At 36.0% G+C, this 18256-nt stretch overlaps 1 protein-coding gene across 4 annotated transcripts in view; it reads left to right on the top strand.

Moving 5' to 3' along the window:
• The first annotated feature begins 3061 nt into the window (after window positions 1-3061).
• ADGRG6 (adhesion G protein-coupled receptor G6) overlaps window positions 3062-18256 on the top strand; it is a 180329-nt gene continuing 165134 nt past the window's right edge. For 2 of the 4 annotated variants that reach the window (XM_027850676.1, XM_027850674.1), the window contains exons 1-2: window positions 3062-3337; window positions 9890-9990. In XM_027850676.1, the coding sequence (XP_027706477.1) occupies window positions 3336-3337; window positions 9890-9990 (103 nt within the window). In that variant the 5' untranslated portion in view covers window positions 3062-3335. The remainder of the gene's footprint in view (window positions 3338-9889; window positions 9991-18256) is intronic. The other 2 variants (XM_027850672.1, XM_027850673.1) reach the window with 2 other exon arrangements.

Here is an 18256-nt window from a genome sequence, read left to right as displayed (position 1 = left end):
ATCAAACTATGAATTGCCAACTTATTTCCTTAGCATGATGATAAGTGACAAATGTGGTGCTGTCATTCAAATTAAGTTGAACATGACTTGATGAGACCTGAAAAATAGCAATAAGCCTTACCCTGTCCACCTGGGGAGAAAAAAAGAAATTAGATGTCCTAGTGGATAGAATTCCAGGCATGAAGTAAGGAAGACTCATCTTCCTGAGTTCAAATCTGGCCTGAGACACTTAGTAGCTGTGTGATCCTGGGCAAGTCACTTATTCCTGTTTTCCTTAGTTTCTTCACATGTAAAATGAGCTGAAGAAGAAAATGGCAAAGCACTCCAATAATTTTGCTAAGAAACCCTAAATGGGGTCACAAAGATTTGGACACAACTGAAAAATGACTGAACAAAAAGTGTTACCAGTGGCACAGTAGCTATTGTTGCTTATTAATGAGTGAGCTTCTTCTTTAAGCAAAAAACCTACATCCAGTGCAACTTCTCCATTGCCTTATCAGGACAATCTTCGAGAGGCTGTAGCCAGGCTATGTTAGTGGGCATTCTCCTCTCACACAACAATCCTTTACTATGGTCTCAGTTGGTGCTTAATGAGGCTGATTTTTAAGCAGCTGCCATCTGCTGGCAAGATCTTATTAGGTGACACCTCATCAGCTTTAAATTTTATTTTATGGGAGAAATCATGTTAACATGAATATAAAGGTCAACCTTGAAGAAGAGAAATCTTAAAAAGACAGGAGGGAAGAATGTCTTTTCTTTTTCTGCCGGCATTTTATGGGCTCATTTGGCCTTATAATAGCTCACATTTATTTGGTTCTCACACCACCACTATGGGGATGTACTCTGAGTATTATCCTCTGTTTAAAGACTGATGCAAAACTCCCACAGTTAATAAGTGACAGAGCTAGGATTGAATCCATACCCTCTAACTTCATATCCATACTATTTTCACCACTATACCTCACCTAAGAGCCTTTGGTCTTAACATTAGCTGTCTGGAGTTTCCACTTTATTAGGTCTTCCCTGAGACAACCAAATTTGAGCCTTTGTTCAATTTGACTAAAAAAGCATTAATTAATTGCTTACTATGTGCCAAGTGCTAAATGCTGGAGATATATATATATATATATATATATATACGATATATCTATATATCTATATATAACAGGGAAATAATCTCTACCTTTAAAAGCTTATTGTTGCAGTGGATAGAGCACTGGCCCTGAAGTCAGGAGGACCTGAGTTCAAATCCAGCCTCAGACCAAACACTTGACACTTACTAGCTGTGTGACCCTGGGCAAGTCACTTAAACCTAATTGCCTGGGGGAAAAAAAAACCTTATTGGATCCCCCATTAGAATAGGAGATGCAATAATTAGAGAGTAGTGGGCATCAGGGTGTTTTGGAAAGGCATAGAAATATTGAGGGGATTTGATTGTATCCTGTCCAGTAGCAATGGTAATACTGATTTGACTATGGTTCCAGAACTGTAATTGGTGGTGTGAGAGGAAGGGCATTCATACAGGATACTACTGGCAGTCAACAAGTGGATGTCTGGGGTGGAATGTGAAGCAGGGTTAGAGTCTACAGTGGACCTTGTGATGCTCTCAGCAGTCAGAACAGCAGGGGCCCCAGGGGTGGAGTTCCAGAACTGAGTGGGTTATGTACCATAACATAGATCATAGACTTTGTTTATGGAAAGATTTAATCTAATTCAATCTCTACACTTTATTTCAATGTGGAGCCCTTAGAGGTGAAGTGACTTATCCAATATCAAGACCCTACATCCAGTGTCCTTCTCACTATACCAATTCCAAACAATTAAACAATCTACTTCTGTTTAACAACGGAGCAAGGAATTGACTTCTAATTATGAAACCTTCAAACAAAACTCTAAGTAGATGTAAACTATTATAAAATCACACTATAAAGCGCCCCCCCCCCCCACAGTAGAGGGCAAAGCCTTTCACACACATCACACATCTCTCAGGCTTCTCAACCCAAAATCTTCATTTTTGTTTCTTTTGGTTTTTGACAGTGATGGGAATGGAGGAGAGAGGTAGAGGAGGCAGACCCCAGGTAGACCTACTCAGCTAACTGAGGCCAGACTAACTTGCTTTCAGCCTGGGTTAGGGGTGGGGATGGCGTATTACTTATTGGCAGAGATCCAGAGATGAGAACAACTTGTCTCACCCGAAACATATTGCCTTTTTTTTCTCTAAGAAATGTTGAAAGGTAGGGAAAATTAACTAGCCTGAAGAATGGGAGGCATAAGGGTCTGGAAGCCCAGCACCTAGAGAACTGGGTTGGGGGCAGGAGAGGTGAGGGCGATTTTGCGTAGCCCCAAATCAAACATAGGTTTCAGAGCTTAACTCTTCACATCCAGAGGAGCTCACAATGCACTAGTTCGGGGAGGCGGTGGACTTTACGGCTGCCTTCCCAACCCAGTGACGTCTCCTCTGTCACCCTTCCTTCCTCTTTCCCCTTGGAACTTTTCCCCATTCATCTGCCCAGCGTCTCTTTCGTCTTCTGAGAGTTCCCCTATTTGCACTTAGACTGCAGATCTGGAGGTTACTGACAGGGTGGGGCCGCGCCCGATCCAGAGCCTGGAAGATAAAAAGAGAGGCCAAGCGCAAGCAGCCCCAAGAAGCGCGCGGAGTCGAGCCAAACTCTTCGGGCAGCAGTGAGCGCACGCAGCTCATCTCAAGGGCAGGGCAGCGGAGGCACCTGAAGCCGCAGAGCCTGGGAGACCAATCCCAAACGCCGGAAGCGTTGGCGGCGGCCGCTTGCTGGGGAATTGGCCGAGTGTGCCAGGGGAAGGAGGGAGGGAAGGCAAACTCGTCCAGAAAGGAGCGGAACTGGTACCCGCCGCCCCCGCTACCACCTCCACCACCACCACCACCGCCTCCACCACTGCCATCAACCATCACGTTCCTTTCTCCTCCCAGCTGAGGCCCCATCTAAAAGGCAGACCCAGCTCCGGAACTTTTCTGCCACTTGCTGAGAAGAGCAACCTGCCTCCTCACTACCCACCCCCCCCCCCCCCCCGCCCCTTTTCCGCTGCCCTGCAGACTCAGGAACAGAGTGGAGAGGAAGGAGAAGGCTGAGACTGAAGACTAGTCCTTCTATCCACCTTGCGCCCGGACTGTGTGAAAAGTGACCGACTATGGGGAAACACTGATGAACTTTCCCAGAAGCCCCTGAAAGGAGACACAGGAAGACATCCGCGGATCCAGGAGAAGAGAAGGGTACAGTTGGCCAGAAAAGAGGAGGAGGTAGTGGTGGTGAAAAGGCTGATTGTACAGCCCCAGAGGACCTGAGCGCAGTAATGTCAACATGTAAGTTTCGCCTTTCAGCCTGGAATTCCTTTACGCCTCTATCTGTAATATTTCTCTCCCCCTCCCCCACCCCCAAATGATTTTGTAATGACTTTAGTAGTACTGACGGAATAAACCGGTTTGTCTTTTAATCTGCGCCTCAAGGCACCGAGAAGGAAGACTTGCCCAATGAGGATAGAAAGTTGCAGCGTGTCTGTGGGTTCCTTTTCTTGTGTCTCTCTCCCGCCCGCCCCCCCTCCGTGTGTTTTTTTTTTCTCCTTCATTTGAAGGTAAACCTCGTGTTTAGTTAGTGTAGCACAGAATTAAAAGGGTAGGGCAGCAGGAATGGGGAAAACGAACTTTTTATTTAAAGCAAACAAGGAATAACAGGTAGTCAGGGATCGTGACTTGCCAAGAAAGCGCTCTTCTGATCAACGCTCCCTTTGGACTTGGAAGGTATTGGTATCCAGAAAAAATATTGACTTTACACATTGTCACCCTTGAATGTAGAAGTTATTCTTGGATCTTGAAGCCATCAGAGTACTTAAGGAAAGAAAAAAACAACAACCTGCAAAAACAGGTTTATTATTATTTTAAGATACAAAAGACATTATCTAGAGAGTTGTGTTTAAAGAACTAAGTTTGTGTAATAGAATTTTACCTTTATCCAAAGAGTGGTGTGATTTGGAGTGAGAAAATTCTTAGGGAGATGGAAAGAGAAAAACTGAGTTTTATCTGAATCTATTTCAATAAGACCCCTTCAGTCTCTTCCTTGGAATGACTAGCTGGCTTCTCCTGCCTTCTAAGAAAAAAAAGGGGGGGGAGGAAGGGGGGCTCCTTTAAAAGATTCAAGATTATTCTTGTGGCCAGTGAAGTAATTGCTTCTTTCTTGTAATATATAATTTACTCTCTGGCATTTTACTCAATGATGGGTAGATTTATTTTCTTTTACTAAGTAAAATTTTAAAGGTTTGCAAAATTTGATTCTTCTCTTGCTACTGGTAGTTCAGTTTCTTCTCATCTACTTCTTTTCATATAAGTAATCTATGTACACACACACACACACACACACAAATATGCACACACCCCCCTTTCTGCACCCCTCTGCCTGTTTAGACCAACCTCCTCCCCCTTAACACTCCACTATACTGTATTCCTCTGCTGTTCTCCAAAAATTATTTTTTAATAGAGAAAGTGTAGTGTGGGCAGTGTCTGCCTACTTATATAGTATTATAAAGTGATACATTTTAGCAACATGTAATATAATGAAAAATAAACTAAATTCATGCAAAATCCAGAAAGTGTAACAATTCCATACCTGTGAGCTATCAAGTCATATTTATGTTAGGGAAATTAGCACAGTACAACCTTAAAAACCTTTTTTTGGGAAGAGAACCAAGGACCAAGTACAATTTTGTTCTGATGCACTGGAGACAAGTTTTGAAATGAATAAAAATGTGTAAGAAAGTTTTACTTTACCTGGAAAATATATCAGGATTTTTCAAGGCAGATATTTGGTCAACTGTGTGTGGACCTCTACTGGTTAGCATACTGAATGGAAAAATAGCATATTGCACATGGAAAAATAGTGGTATGCTTTGTCAATACCACTCTAAAAAAAAGTAAAAGTAGATGTGAAACTGATTGATAGGCTCTGTGAAAACTTTAGTTGTTATGAAATGAAGAGACAGGAATATATTTTTTAAAGTTTTCTAGTTCATATATTTATAGTTTTCTGTTAAATAGATTTGCATTCTTCATCCGTAAAGGATTCATAGGCAGGTCACAATAAAAAGCAGAAATAGAAAATATTGTCCGTTACATAATTTAGTATACTAAATTGTGTTCCTATTGAGCTATTTTACCTGAAAACTTACAAATTTTGTTGTAACCTTAAATTTATTTTTTTCTTTTGTGATTTATATGGAATAGATTAGATGGTTCTAATTCTTTTCAGATATTTCAAATAAGTTAAAAACTGAAGAAAGTCATACCTATCTTTTCATGGTAAAAATTAATATAGCATTCTTGGGCCATATATTGACTTTGGGAAGAACCTTCTAATCTTTCATTTTTAATATGTTATTTGGGTTCATGTAGTGTTATTTTTAATAAACTTTTTGAGAAAAAAACACTATCTCTGTAACACTCAAAAGTGCTTGCTGTATATTTAGGTTCTGTATTTTTCACAAATTAAAGAGTTAAAATTTTAGATTTAGCAAGACTGACACTTAATTGGTCTTAAACCATGTAAAGCTACAAGTCCATTTATGTTTTATATAAATTACATGACATTATACTTGTCCACTATGAATGGTGAATGAGGCTATTGTCTCTTGCATTATGGGAAACTGCAGTAGCTCTAGGCTAAATAGAATTGGTAGTTTTAGTACCTAACTGGCTATGTCACTACAGTTCTTTGAATGGTTCCAAAGTAAATCAGGTGTTGTAAAAATAAATGAGTGGACATTTTAAATTCTGTTAATAGTATCTTACAAAAAATCTGCATATAATAGAATAATAGATAATTTCCCAAGCATCATTCATAATTTAGATGAAATAAAAAGTCAACTACAGTATTTGTGGTTTGTCTAGAAAGAATAATATCCTTCTATTTTTACTGATGAACATCATAGTGATACAAATTGGATATCAAATCATTTTGGGAGATACAAAAAAGGTAAAAGCTCATTAGGCATGATTAAAATATGAGTAAAATTTAATAATATGGATGTCACAATATTATTTTAATTTTCCTTTCAAGTTTTATTCTTAACTGTAGTGTAAAACCACATAGAACAACTGTCTCTTCATTAGCTAAAGTCTGAAAAGTCAGTTTACCCGATGTATCAATCTGTATTGAGGCAATTACATTAGCAATATAAAGGATATTACTTCTCTAATCCAATTCATGATCCTGGTGTGGAAATGACTCTGATTTTGAAGGTTATGCCCCTAGTAGAATGCTTCAGGCAGACTTGCCATCTCCTGGATCATAGATTGTATAATCATGGCTTTCAAGCTGGAAGGGGTCATCTATTCTAACACTGTAATTTTACAGGAAAACTGAGTACTGAAAGAGTTAAGTGATTTTCACAAAGATACATAGTAAGTAGAAGAGCTGTGTTTCAAATTGAAGTAAGAGTTCAAGCTCTGGTTCCAAGCTGGAAAGATATTAAATATTGTCCAGCTACTGGCTACTCTGCTAAGGGCCAAACTTTAAAGTTCATCACCACGTTGCTAATTGATGATAATTGGTTGTTAATAAGGAGATAATTTTTTTTTTGGGCATAGCAATTCTTGAACATCATATACTAGATTATGAAAAGATTGTTACCTGCATCTGTGGAGATAGTCCTCATGCCAATGAAATTCCAAACCATTGAAGTATCAAAGTATGTTGGTTTAGGACATATTACCCCTTAGATATATTGAGTTTTATGTAAATGACAACTCTCTGTTGTATGGTTGTATATATTAGGTATATACCATGCATATACCTAGATGAATAGGATGACATTTTATCTTTTTAGCTTTTCTTTTGGGGAATAGAAACTCTCCTTTACTCTTAAAAATGAGAAAGTAAGCCTAATACCCAATCTATAACACATAAACATTTCTTATTCTTTTCATCATGTAACAGAGATGGGCAAGAAGGATTAAAACATTCTTTTTTTTTTACTCTACATGTTTCTGTTTGTTGAAAGTTTTATTATAAGTGGAATAATGGGAAGACCATTATTTAGATTCTTTAGCATCATCTTGGCATAATGAAGAGAGCATTGTGCTTAGAATCAAGAGACCCACTTGATTTTGGATCCCATCTCAGTTACCAGCTTAAGGGAGCATGGGCAAACCATTCAAAGTCTTCAGAACTTCAGTTTCCTCATGTGTAAAATGAGGATGATGATAAATAATACTTACACTAATTATTTTGTAGGGTCATTGTGAGGCAAGTACCTTGCAAATCTTGAATGTGAACTGTTATTTTAAATATACTCAACATATGTTCAATTGTGTTTAAAAATTGGAATTAGGAGTAGGAACCAGACCTGAGATTTTATTGGTTCAGGGGACTCCCAGATAAGGAAACTACCTCTACCAAATCAGATTAGCACCTTTTCAGCAATTTGTAGTCTTGGAGAATTACTCAGAACATGAAGAGGTTAAATGACTTTCTGATTGATAGTCACAAAGTCAATGTGTGTCAGAGGAATCTTTAACTCAAGTCTTCCTGGCTGTAATGCCAAGCTTTCTATCTGCTATACCAGGCTGCCTCTCTAAAAACTGAAATTGCCTTTTTATTCCTTTCTCAAAGCCCCATTTCAGATGTAGATTTGTATAGAAGGGTGAAGAGACCCTTTACCTCTAGAGGGTAAAGAACCTTACTATCCGGAGTTATCAAATCTTGTTATTTTTGCTATTTCAGTTACACATTGGGAGAAGCCTTCTTCTTCAAAGAAAAATGAGGATAATAACAGTACCTACCTCATAGAGTTGTTGTGAAGATCAAATGAGATTGCTCACACACACACACACACACACACATATATATATATATATATCTGTTGCTTTGCCTACCTTAATGTGCTATATAAATGGTAGTTATCATGACCCCCAGAAATAAAGAGCTCTGGACTTGGTGTCGTAGGACCGAGATTCAAATCTTGAGTCTGCCGTTTTCATGGGATCTTAGGCAAGTCTCTTCATCGATTTATGTCTCAATTACCCCATTTGTAAATTTATACATATGTATATGTATATGCATATATACACACATATATAATAATAATATTTACCTAAAATTATTAGGTTTATTCTCAATAAATGGATTTTTAAGGTAAATGAAGCTTACTGTATTAAACATCAAAGGCTGAAGGAAATCTTCCTCAAATGGATCACATTCTTCACCATTTTCTTAAATAGGAAAGTTAACATAATTTGTTCTTCTTTTGGAGGTTCAGTGTTAATAACAACAGTTATTGTATTGGCCTGTAATGGAGTTATGTTGTCTTAGACTATTGACATGTTTGAGTTGTTTTCCACTGCCTTTGAGTTCTTGTTGCACATATGTATATGTGTATATACACCCATACACACACACACACACACACACACACACACATATACATATATTTCCCCCTGTTCTTGTTAGTCTCTTAGCTGTCACTTCTTGGGCTATGTACCTGCCTCTAGTTTCTCAAGCCCCATCTAATTTTCAGCTTTCAATGTCCCCTATTATATTGCTTGCCAATAAACCACATGTCTTGGTTGTTAGAATTATACATAAGATAAAAGGCTCAAAGGATCTGGACATCTATAAAGTTTTTATGTTTTAATATAGAGAGTTAGTGACTGCTCTTTTGATATTCCAGTGGCCTTATTTTGCCGGCATAAAAGGCAAGGTACTATAATGAAAAGAAGGTTGGTTTTAGAGTCAGAAAATCTTGAGTTAGAATCTTGACCCATGCACTATTTATGTTGTCATAGACAAGTTTTTTCATCTCTTTGGACCTCGTTTTTTTTTATCTGTGAAACAGATAGTTAGCTAAATGATGTTGTGTACAGAGTTCTGGACTTGGAATCAAGAAGACTAGAATTCAAATTGTGCCTCAAAAACCTGCACCTCATGATACTTGGCAATTTACTCAACCTCCCATAGCTTCAGTGTCCTTTTCTATAAAATGATGAAAATCCCATTAAAAAGCTATTCAATAGTGATTTAAATTATTAAACCTTTAAACTGCACTAAAACTTTTGGGACACCTTGTATAAGTTGTTATTTGGAGGTGATAAATGATTTAGATGTTTAAGTGGAAATAATTACTAAATGTAATTTGCATTTCAAGATTTGACTTCTGTACATTAGGTAGTTTTCAAAGTATGATAGGTATAAAAAGTGACTCACTACTGTATTTTATACATCTTTATCAGATTTCACTCATAATTTTCTTATACAGCATATTCTATTGTTCTCACAATTTTCCTTGTTGTACATACATGGAAGGAACTCATCTTTTAGGGGGATATTCACACTTTCAAGATCTAATTTAAGGGAAAGAGACAACATACATAGAGCAGTGGCTTTTGTAAAATAAAAAAATATTTCTTTAAAATAATCCCTATTTATAACCAGTTCTAATATGGAAAATCTAAGTAACAGGTGAAGATAACATACATATCTTCCAAATTAAGTTTGTGCTGTTACTTAAAAAAAAAAAAACAAAAAAAACCCCCCAACAACTTCCTGTTGATCACTAGAATGATTTTTTCTTGTGCTATCTTGATATAGTCCAGCTTCTTCATGCCGAAAAAATGTATATTGTTTCCTGTTGGAGAAAGACCAGTTCAACAATCTAGAAGAAGGAAGCCCATGGCAAATAGAATGCATAGATTTTTTTTCCCCTTTAGGCAGTTAGCAAAGAGACTAAAATTCAACGGCCTTTAACAGAGCCTAACTTTTTATTAGAAACAAGATTGATAAAAAAATTCTATTCCACAGCTTCTGCTAAAAACAGTTTTATAATTATTATTGCAATTAAGTGTCTTATTGGTGGCTTTCTCCCATTGCAGGATGTTTTACACAAGTCGAATGTGGAGCTGTCATTGGAAATGGAAGCTGCAGAGTCTTCTGGCCCTCCTTACTATATATGCTGTTTGTGTGCATCATTCAGGTAAGTGGCAAATATTCTGTTGTCAGTAAATTTGTCTTCCTTGGCATACATTTTTCAAAGTTTAAAAATGATTCAATTGAGATAAGGTTAGTAGTGATATTTTGATTAAATTGTGTCTCATTTTATCAAAATGTTCTCTTTGCTGCCTGATCCTTTCTCTTTCTTTTCAAGGAATCTTTCTTATCAGTTGAATAAGCATTTCTTTGACCTTGAGGATTTCTAAGTCTTTACGTTTCTTTAGAACTTCTCTTCATTAACTAGCATTCTAGATCTATCTAGTTCATATTTTGTGGTCGAATGCCTGAAAATCTGATAAATAATCTGATAAATAAAATCTGATAAATAATCATTCTTCTTATTGTTGAAAGAAGCATTTGATTCTTGCTACTCTGCTTTTTAAGACTTCTCTTGGTGACAAGATTAAGTGTATTTTTTGATACAATTAGTATTTTACAACAAAATAATAATTACTTTAGAAAAAAACCTATAGCTGGTATAAAATTCATACAATATGTTGATGTGAGGAGAGCTAATATTAAAGCTGTAGTGATTTTAACGTGTTCCAAAGTCTTTTTTTAACTTATGTTATTCTTGTTAGAAATTTTTGATCCTCGAGGCAAGATTCTTTACTTTTATTAAATTCTGAGTTCACTTTAGACAGATAATTATACAAATGTGCTAATTAATGACTGAGGAATGTTATTGATATTAAAAACTAAATTAAGAATGTACAACCTGTTTTTGTCAGTACAAACAGCATTACTTTTTCACAAAAACTCTGTCTTTTTTCCTTGAAGAAGTGATTATAGTTTTCCAGATGGGTGGAATTAATATATCAGTTTTTTTTTTTTAAAACAGCAAAATTTTTACAATGTTTAACAATCTTTGACATGTTTAAGTTGCTTGGAATTTCTGGGAAGGTTATGTCAGTGCTGCATTTAAAGTCTGTATGTCACAACGATCTCTTGTATATGTTTATTATTGGTGTTTTGAAAGAAACAAAGAGATAATCTCCTGATATGACTCTTTCACATGAAGAAAGTCTAGTTTTTATTTGCTGGGTAAATACTTTTTCCAAACGACAGAGCACAGAGAATTTTAGGAGTTGCAGCTACTTAGTTGGAAAATTCCCCAGCATTGTTTAATGGCTCCAAAGCACAAGCAAAACCTTCAGCAGATATTTTTGCGTATGCCTTTTTTTCTCTTTTATAAGAAAGGCACTCTTTTAGTTACCGACTCCCCGTCAGTGAAGAGATAAAGATTTTCAAAAGGGCGGAGAATTATAAGTATATCGAATTTTTATAGCTCTCCAGTTCTGGATTTTTCTTTGTCATTAAAGGAGAGTTTAATATATTTCAGGATTGATAGAGGTTGAGCTGTGAAACCACGCATCAATTATGTGCTATGAATTCTGAAAATGAAAAATTATTTTGAGCATACTTATGTGGAGGAAGTGTTAGGAATTGTTTTTATCACACCAGCCTCCTTTACAACAAAGCAATAGATATGTTTTCATTTTAATTTTGAACATGTATCTTTAGAATTTTTCGCTAGCTTTTCATCTGAATAAATAGAATGAGACATATATTAACAGATTGGATCTTTTTTGTCTTTGATTTGGTGCATGGCATCTAATAATTTTTTTTATAAAACAAAAAATCAATTTTTGGAATATCCTTTGCTTTTACATCATCTCCGCAGAGAAGCAAGGGGGTAACTTCTGATTTCTCTTCTTTGGGGCTAAGGTTAGTCATCATAATGTCATATCATTTAGCTTCAGTTGTTTTGCTGCTGTTCTTTACATTTGCAATTTTGTGGTTGTTGCAATGTAGTTTTCCTGATTCTGTTTAATTTCTTTGCATCAGTTCATGTAACTTCTAATGCTTCTTTGTGTCTATCATATTAATCAGTTATTCCATTATATTTATGTACCATGACTTCTCTAGCTAATCCTTCAAACAGTGGGCATTAATTTTGTTTCCAATTCTTTTCCAATAAATGCTCCTCTAAATGATGTGTATGGTGCCTTTCTTTTTGTCATTAACTCTTCAGAATACATGATTTGCTGGGGAATATATGGGTCAGAGAATTTGGACATTTTAGTCATTTTCTTCATGCATTTCCAAGTTAGTTTTTAGAATTATTGGACCAATTTGTAACTCCACAAATAGTCCATTAGTGTGTCCATCTTTCTACAACACCTCCAACAATGATCATTCTCGATGTTTGTCATTTTTGTCAATTTGTTGGGGATGAGGTGAAACCTCATGACTGTTTTGACTCACATTTCTCTGATTACTAGTGATTTGAAGCATTCTTTCATAAGACTATTAATAGTTTGCAGTTCTTTTGATAACTATTTGTATAATATCCTTTGGGCAAAGTTTTGCCTATTTCTGTTAGTAAGCTCTTTATCTTAGATGTTAGACCTTTATCAGAGTTTTTTGGTACAAAGATTTTTCCCTCAGTTGACTGTTTGCTCCTAGTTGTATTGCTTACATAATTACAAAATTTCTTTTGTTTGCAAGAAAGTTTTTTTTTTTCCCTAAGGCAGCTAGGTGGTGCTAGGAGGACCTGAGTTCAAATCCCACCTCAGACGCTTTATACTTACTAGCTGTGTGAACCTAGGCAAGTCACTTAACCCCATTGCTTAGCCCCCCCCAAAAGGAAGTTTTTTTCAATTTCATTGAAATTTTCTGTTTTAACTGTTGCAAGTATCTCTATCGCTAGTTTTGTTAAGAATTCACCCCCTATTTATAACTATGAAAAGTAATTGATCTGGTTTTCTTCTAATGTTTTCATGGTATAATATTTACTATTCAGGTCATGTGTCCATTTTTATTTTATTGTGTGGTAGAGAATTTTAAACAACTTTTAAAATTTACAAAGTCATCATTTATATAAGTTTTTTTAATTACTTAAATATTTTCCAGTATACACACACATGTTTACCTACATCTATATGTTATATATCATTAATGTTACACTTACAGATGTGTTTCACTTACATCAAAAGATAACATAAACTTATTTTAACAAAAAAATATAAGATTATAAAAGTTTTCTTTCCCTTATAACAAGATCATGGAAGAACCTTTAGATAGTATCTAATCCAAATATCCCATTTTACAGATGGAAAAACTGGGGCCCAGAGAGTTGAAATGACCTTTCTACAGTCATACAGATTGAAAGTAGCAGAGCCAGGATTCAAACCCCATGCTCTTGCTACTGTACTATAGAGTGTAACCTCATTTCATATAAAATAATCTGACAAATGACAAACATTTGATTTATATCAAGTTCTAAAAAATAGCATATATAGTTAACATAGTTAACACTTCTGTCTATATAGCACGAAATATCCTATACAATTTGCCCGATTTGATCCCTATAGATAATGAATTTGGAGAATTTAGACCCTGAAGGGAATTTTGGTGCTTGAATGCTAGATTAGTTATTTATCTTTATTGATTACATTAATTACACAATTACCAAGTCTTTGCTTCACTTTTGGTTTTGCCGACCTTCTTTGGTAGCATGGTTTAGGGGTGAGACTACAAGTTGTATTAGGAAGAGCACTAGGCCCAGCTCTGCAATTGTCTATGTGATCTTGCTAATGCTTCTTCCCATTAATTATGTCATCAATAAATTGAACATTTTGACCAAAGTAATATCTAAGTTCTATTTTTAATTCAAAGGGTCTGACAATATGCAAGCTAAGAATTTCCCACCTGACAGTAACCCTTTGAATTTCTCCATCCTGCCTTCATGCCCAGTACCTTCGTGTCAACTAAACTAATTTAATTTCAGTCATTGAACCAAGTAAAGAAGACAGCTGAGTCAGCCATCTCTTCATTTCCTACCTGACAGCATTCATTTGGACTTCTCCATCATGCCCAGTACCTTCCATTCCTTCCTTACCCGTATCAATTTCCTCTTCTGTGTTCTTCCCTTCCATTAGATCGTAAGCTCCTGAGGGCAGGGACCATCTTTCCTTTTCATATTTGTACCCCTGCTAAACACAGTGCCTGACACGTAGTATGCACTTAATAAATGTTTGTTGACTGATTGACTTTAGTAAACCTTGAAGTTTGGTCCCATGTCTGATCCTTAATGCTTGGTCATCTTTTTGGTCAATGATGACACATGAATCTACTCTGCAGTAAAACCTTCAGCATTCTGACTGTTAATATAGCCAGTAGTCTCAGATAGAAAAGGATAAGTTCATAAATTAATAGACTCTGAAGTTTCAGATAACTTTGTGAAGTTGTAGATTTGTGGTGTTAAGACTTGTTAGTAAATATTTATTGAAATAGCTAAGGGGAGATAAACTAGTAAACAAATTTTTCGCACTTCTCTTATGAGATAAGCTTATGATTCATTGCCAGAAACCAACTTTCTATCTATTGTCAGTTAACAAATATAACTTTAAACAATGACTAATAACCCTAATCACCTCTGAAGGCAAGTGAATCAGCATCAGGAGGAAAAACTTAAATGTTTTCTACATATTACAAAGGAAAACAACATTGAAAAACTTCAGAACTTTAATCAATGAAGTGACCAATCATGGTTTCAGAGGACTTGATGGTAAAGTATACCTCTCAGCTCCCAGCAGAGAGATGGTGGACAGTGGGTATGGAATGAGCATGCATTTTTCAGACATGGCCAGTGTGTTCATTTGTCTTGCTTGACTATACTATTTTTGTTACAAGGGAAAGTTCTATCAGGGCTTGAGGTGCTCAGGAATCATTAGGAAATGATAGTGATTTAAGAAAAGAAAATAAGATCACTGAACATTATAAAAGGAAAAAAAAACCTTTTGAAAACCTAAAGTGGGTCTTACAGATTGTTAAGGAGAGAGAGGACTAGAGAATTAAAAAAAAAAATCACTTAACTGTTACCCTGCCCATCTCTTGAAAGTTTGTAGTTAAAACACACACACAAAGTAGAAAAAAAATTGTTTCTTAAGAATCTGTCATTAGATATTTCACATCCTAACTTCTTTTATGTGGCCTGACAGATGATAGCTGTGAAGATGCTAGTGATATCTCAGGCAGACAGAAGTTTATGATTTCAAGTAGAGCGGGAAACAACCAGTAGGAGCCAACAAATTCCTAAGCAACAAGGATCCTGTTTCTACACAGATATCCTTAGTAATAAGTACTGAGGGAGGTGCCCCCTTTCCCTCCAGAAAATCGATGATATCAGCAGATTATTTCAAATCTTGACTGTTGTTCTGTTTTCCATGACATATCAATGGTTGAAACAGGGAAATGTGTATATATTTGAAAGTGCTGTTTGAACTGTGTTATTCATGTAGTAGCTCAGAGAAAAGCAGAATTATCAAAGGCCAGGTATTTTGACTGAAAAAATGAATCCAGATGTTACAGATTTTTTTTCTCCTGAACAGATCTTAGTATTCATTTATTAACTATCAGCACCACACTGTACTGATATGTATATATATATATATAATAATTGAATAAACATGGCTAAGTCATAAATACCTCCAGTTATTGAGTCATTGATCAAAAGGCTCTTGAAATTATAACAAAGTGGTTTGATTATATTATCACAGTTGAGATTCCAGTTCATGTATTCTTTGGTGTATCATTATATACTCCATTCAAGTGAATATTGAAGTAATTCAAGAACTTTCAGCCCCTGTGCTTTCTCACCTTGAAATGTCTCCAGCATGGGGACTGATACTTTAATGTCTGGTTTCTTCTTAATGTTCCTTGGATTGAATCATAGAATCTGATATAGGGACCTTGAAGATCATCTAATGCAAGCAGAGAGGTGAAGTGTCAAGTCCCAGAATAAGTCCCTAAACTTAACTTAAATAAATAGTGCTTCTTTCGGAAAAAATCTCAGAAAATATCTCTTTTGTGTGGCTTGGAACAATGGCAGTAAAACCTACAAGATGAAATGTAACAGGGATAAATATAAATTCATATATTGTGGTTCAAAAATTCATATGTGCAAGAACAGATTGAAGCAGGTCTGACTGGATAGCAGTTAATTTGAAAATGACCTAAGAATTCTAGACAATCACAAGTTCAGCATGAGATAATAGTAGTGGCAATTCTGTAGACAGTATATAGGACAATATTTTATATGCATGTTCACTTCTACAATCATTTCTCTTTAAAAACTTTAAAATTGGCTTTGTATTTACTTACATTATGTCTCACCTCTACCTTTCCAAAATCAAATACATTTACACAAAAACCTTATGGTTTATAGAATTTTACCTATAACTGGTAAATTTGGAGAATTCTACACCAATAGCAGCTATTGTTAGATAAATACTATACTGGTCTTAATGCAAGTGTCACTTTAACCCCTCCATCGTAACTTTGACTTTTATAGAACCTACAGTCAATGTTATTTTTCAGTACATATTCATTTCCCCCCCTTTCTCATTATAAAGATGTGGCCTGTTTTTGAGGACAACCTGTATTTCAGATAAATGATAATTTCCCCCCAGAGGAACCTTTGAAGACTTGGTCAGAAGTTATAATGTTAGTATCTCTTCTTCCACTCTCCTTACTGAGTCTTGATGATATTGGTCCTGTGATAACCAAGGATGATAGCCAAGAAGGAAATTAGAAGGGATAGTCAAAGGTTTGTACATTTCCTTGCCAATAGTGGAGAAGATTGAAGTGACTGGGAGGTGTGAAAAGTGAGAGAAAAAAGAAGATGCATTAATCTTCAAGTCAGCAATAGGGTTATAAAAATACCTTTACTTCCATTGCCATGAGAAACATACCTGAAAACAAAGTTAATTTTCTGGAGACATGAGTGATAATTATGTAAATGTATTCAAGTTAATTTCATTGACATTGCTTCACTGTTTTCTGAAAATATCAACCATAATAAGGTCCATTCTATTATCACCCCATAAGTAAGAACTGTTTTTATAGACTTGAAAGGTATTTCAAAGGCTCTGAAGTGATAGCAAATTGTGTCTGGAAGCACCTTTTTCTTTCTTTTGTGTATTATATAATATTAGACATTTATTTTCCTCTAGAGGAATCCTATCTGATGCCCTGTCCTGATGGGGGCCCCAAATTCTCTGTATGTAGAGTATATAAGGTCTGATAGGTTCTGCTAAGTTAGAAAAGCTTTGGACATGGTGTGCAGGATGAGCAATGGATTTTGGTTTGTGTGGTTTCTAATATAGCTAAGTGCAAAATGACTTCATTCCTTGAGGTTTTAGTTGTTTGTGAAAGCCCATCAGATGGACAAAAACTGAAAACAGTTTTCAGCCCCAGGTGGCCCTCTTCTGTTCTTGCATTATCAGTGGCATGAAGTAAAGGAGGCTGAATCTATACCTGGAGTACATTTACTGCCAGTGATCCACGCCTCACACCCTTAAGCTTCTGAGTGATTCATACCTGAACACATGATATTCACCCACAATACACACTGACTCACACTCCTTTAGCTGCCATACAGACCCATCTTCCTTTGTATCCATGTTTTTCCTCACTGACTTATACTGTCATCATTTTAAGCACATCCCTAATTCTCCATTCATATTTTATTTTCTATATATCATGTATCCTATGTCAACTCCACCAATTATTAGCGTACTATAATGCCACTAGCTTTGGGTGGGTACACATTCTCTTTGACTTCCTTCTATAACCCTTCTATTTGTATTCTTGATTCCATCTTCTATATCCTTTAGAAATTTGCCTCTTCAATGATGCCCTCTTTTTCCACATTTTAATCTCTCCTTATGGACTGGCTCCTTCCCTAGGTATTCATTCATTCATTCGTTTATATATTGTGAGGCAGCTGGGGTTAAGTGACTTGCCTAGAGTCACACAGCTAGTAAGTATCAAGTGATCAAGTGTCTGAGTTAGGATTTGAACTCAGGTCTTCCTGACTCCAGTGCCAGTGCTCTGTCTACTGCGCCACCTACTGCCCCTTCCCTATGTTTCATAAATATGCTAAGAACTCCCTCATACTTAAAAAAAATCTTCATTTGATCCTACTATTCTGTCAAGCTATTGACTAATATTTCTCTTTCCTTTTACATCCAAAGTCTTATAAAAAAAAGCTTTCTGTGCTCATCATCCCCACTCTCTCCTTTTACATTCATTTCTCAATTTCTTGCCGTCTGGCTTTTTAACCTCATCTCTCAAATGAAATGCTTTCTCCAATGCTACCAGTGATTTCTTGTCAGATCCTATGGCATTTTGTCAGTTCTCATTCTGTTTGACCTTTCTTGACACTATTGTCCATTCTTTTC

The sequence above is a fragment of the Vombatus ursinus genome, unplaced genomic scaffold (assembly GCF_900497805.2).
Source record: "Vombatus ursinus unplaced genomic scaffold, bare-nosed wombat genome assembly UNPS02009132.1, whole genome shotgun sequence".
NCBI lineage: Eukaryota > Metazoa > Chordata > Mammalia > Diprotodontia > Vombatidae > Vombatus > Vombatus ursinus.
This window is presented reverse-complemented; position numbering and strand designations above follow the sequence as displayed.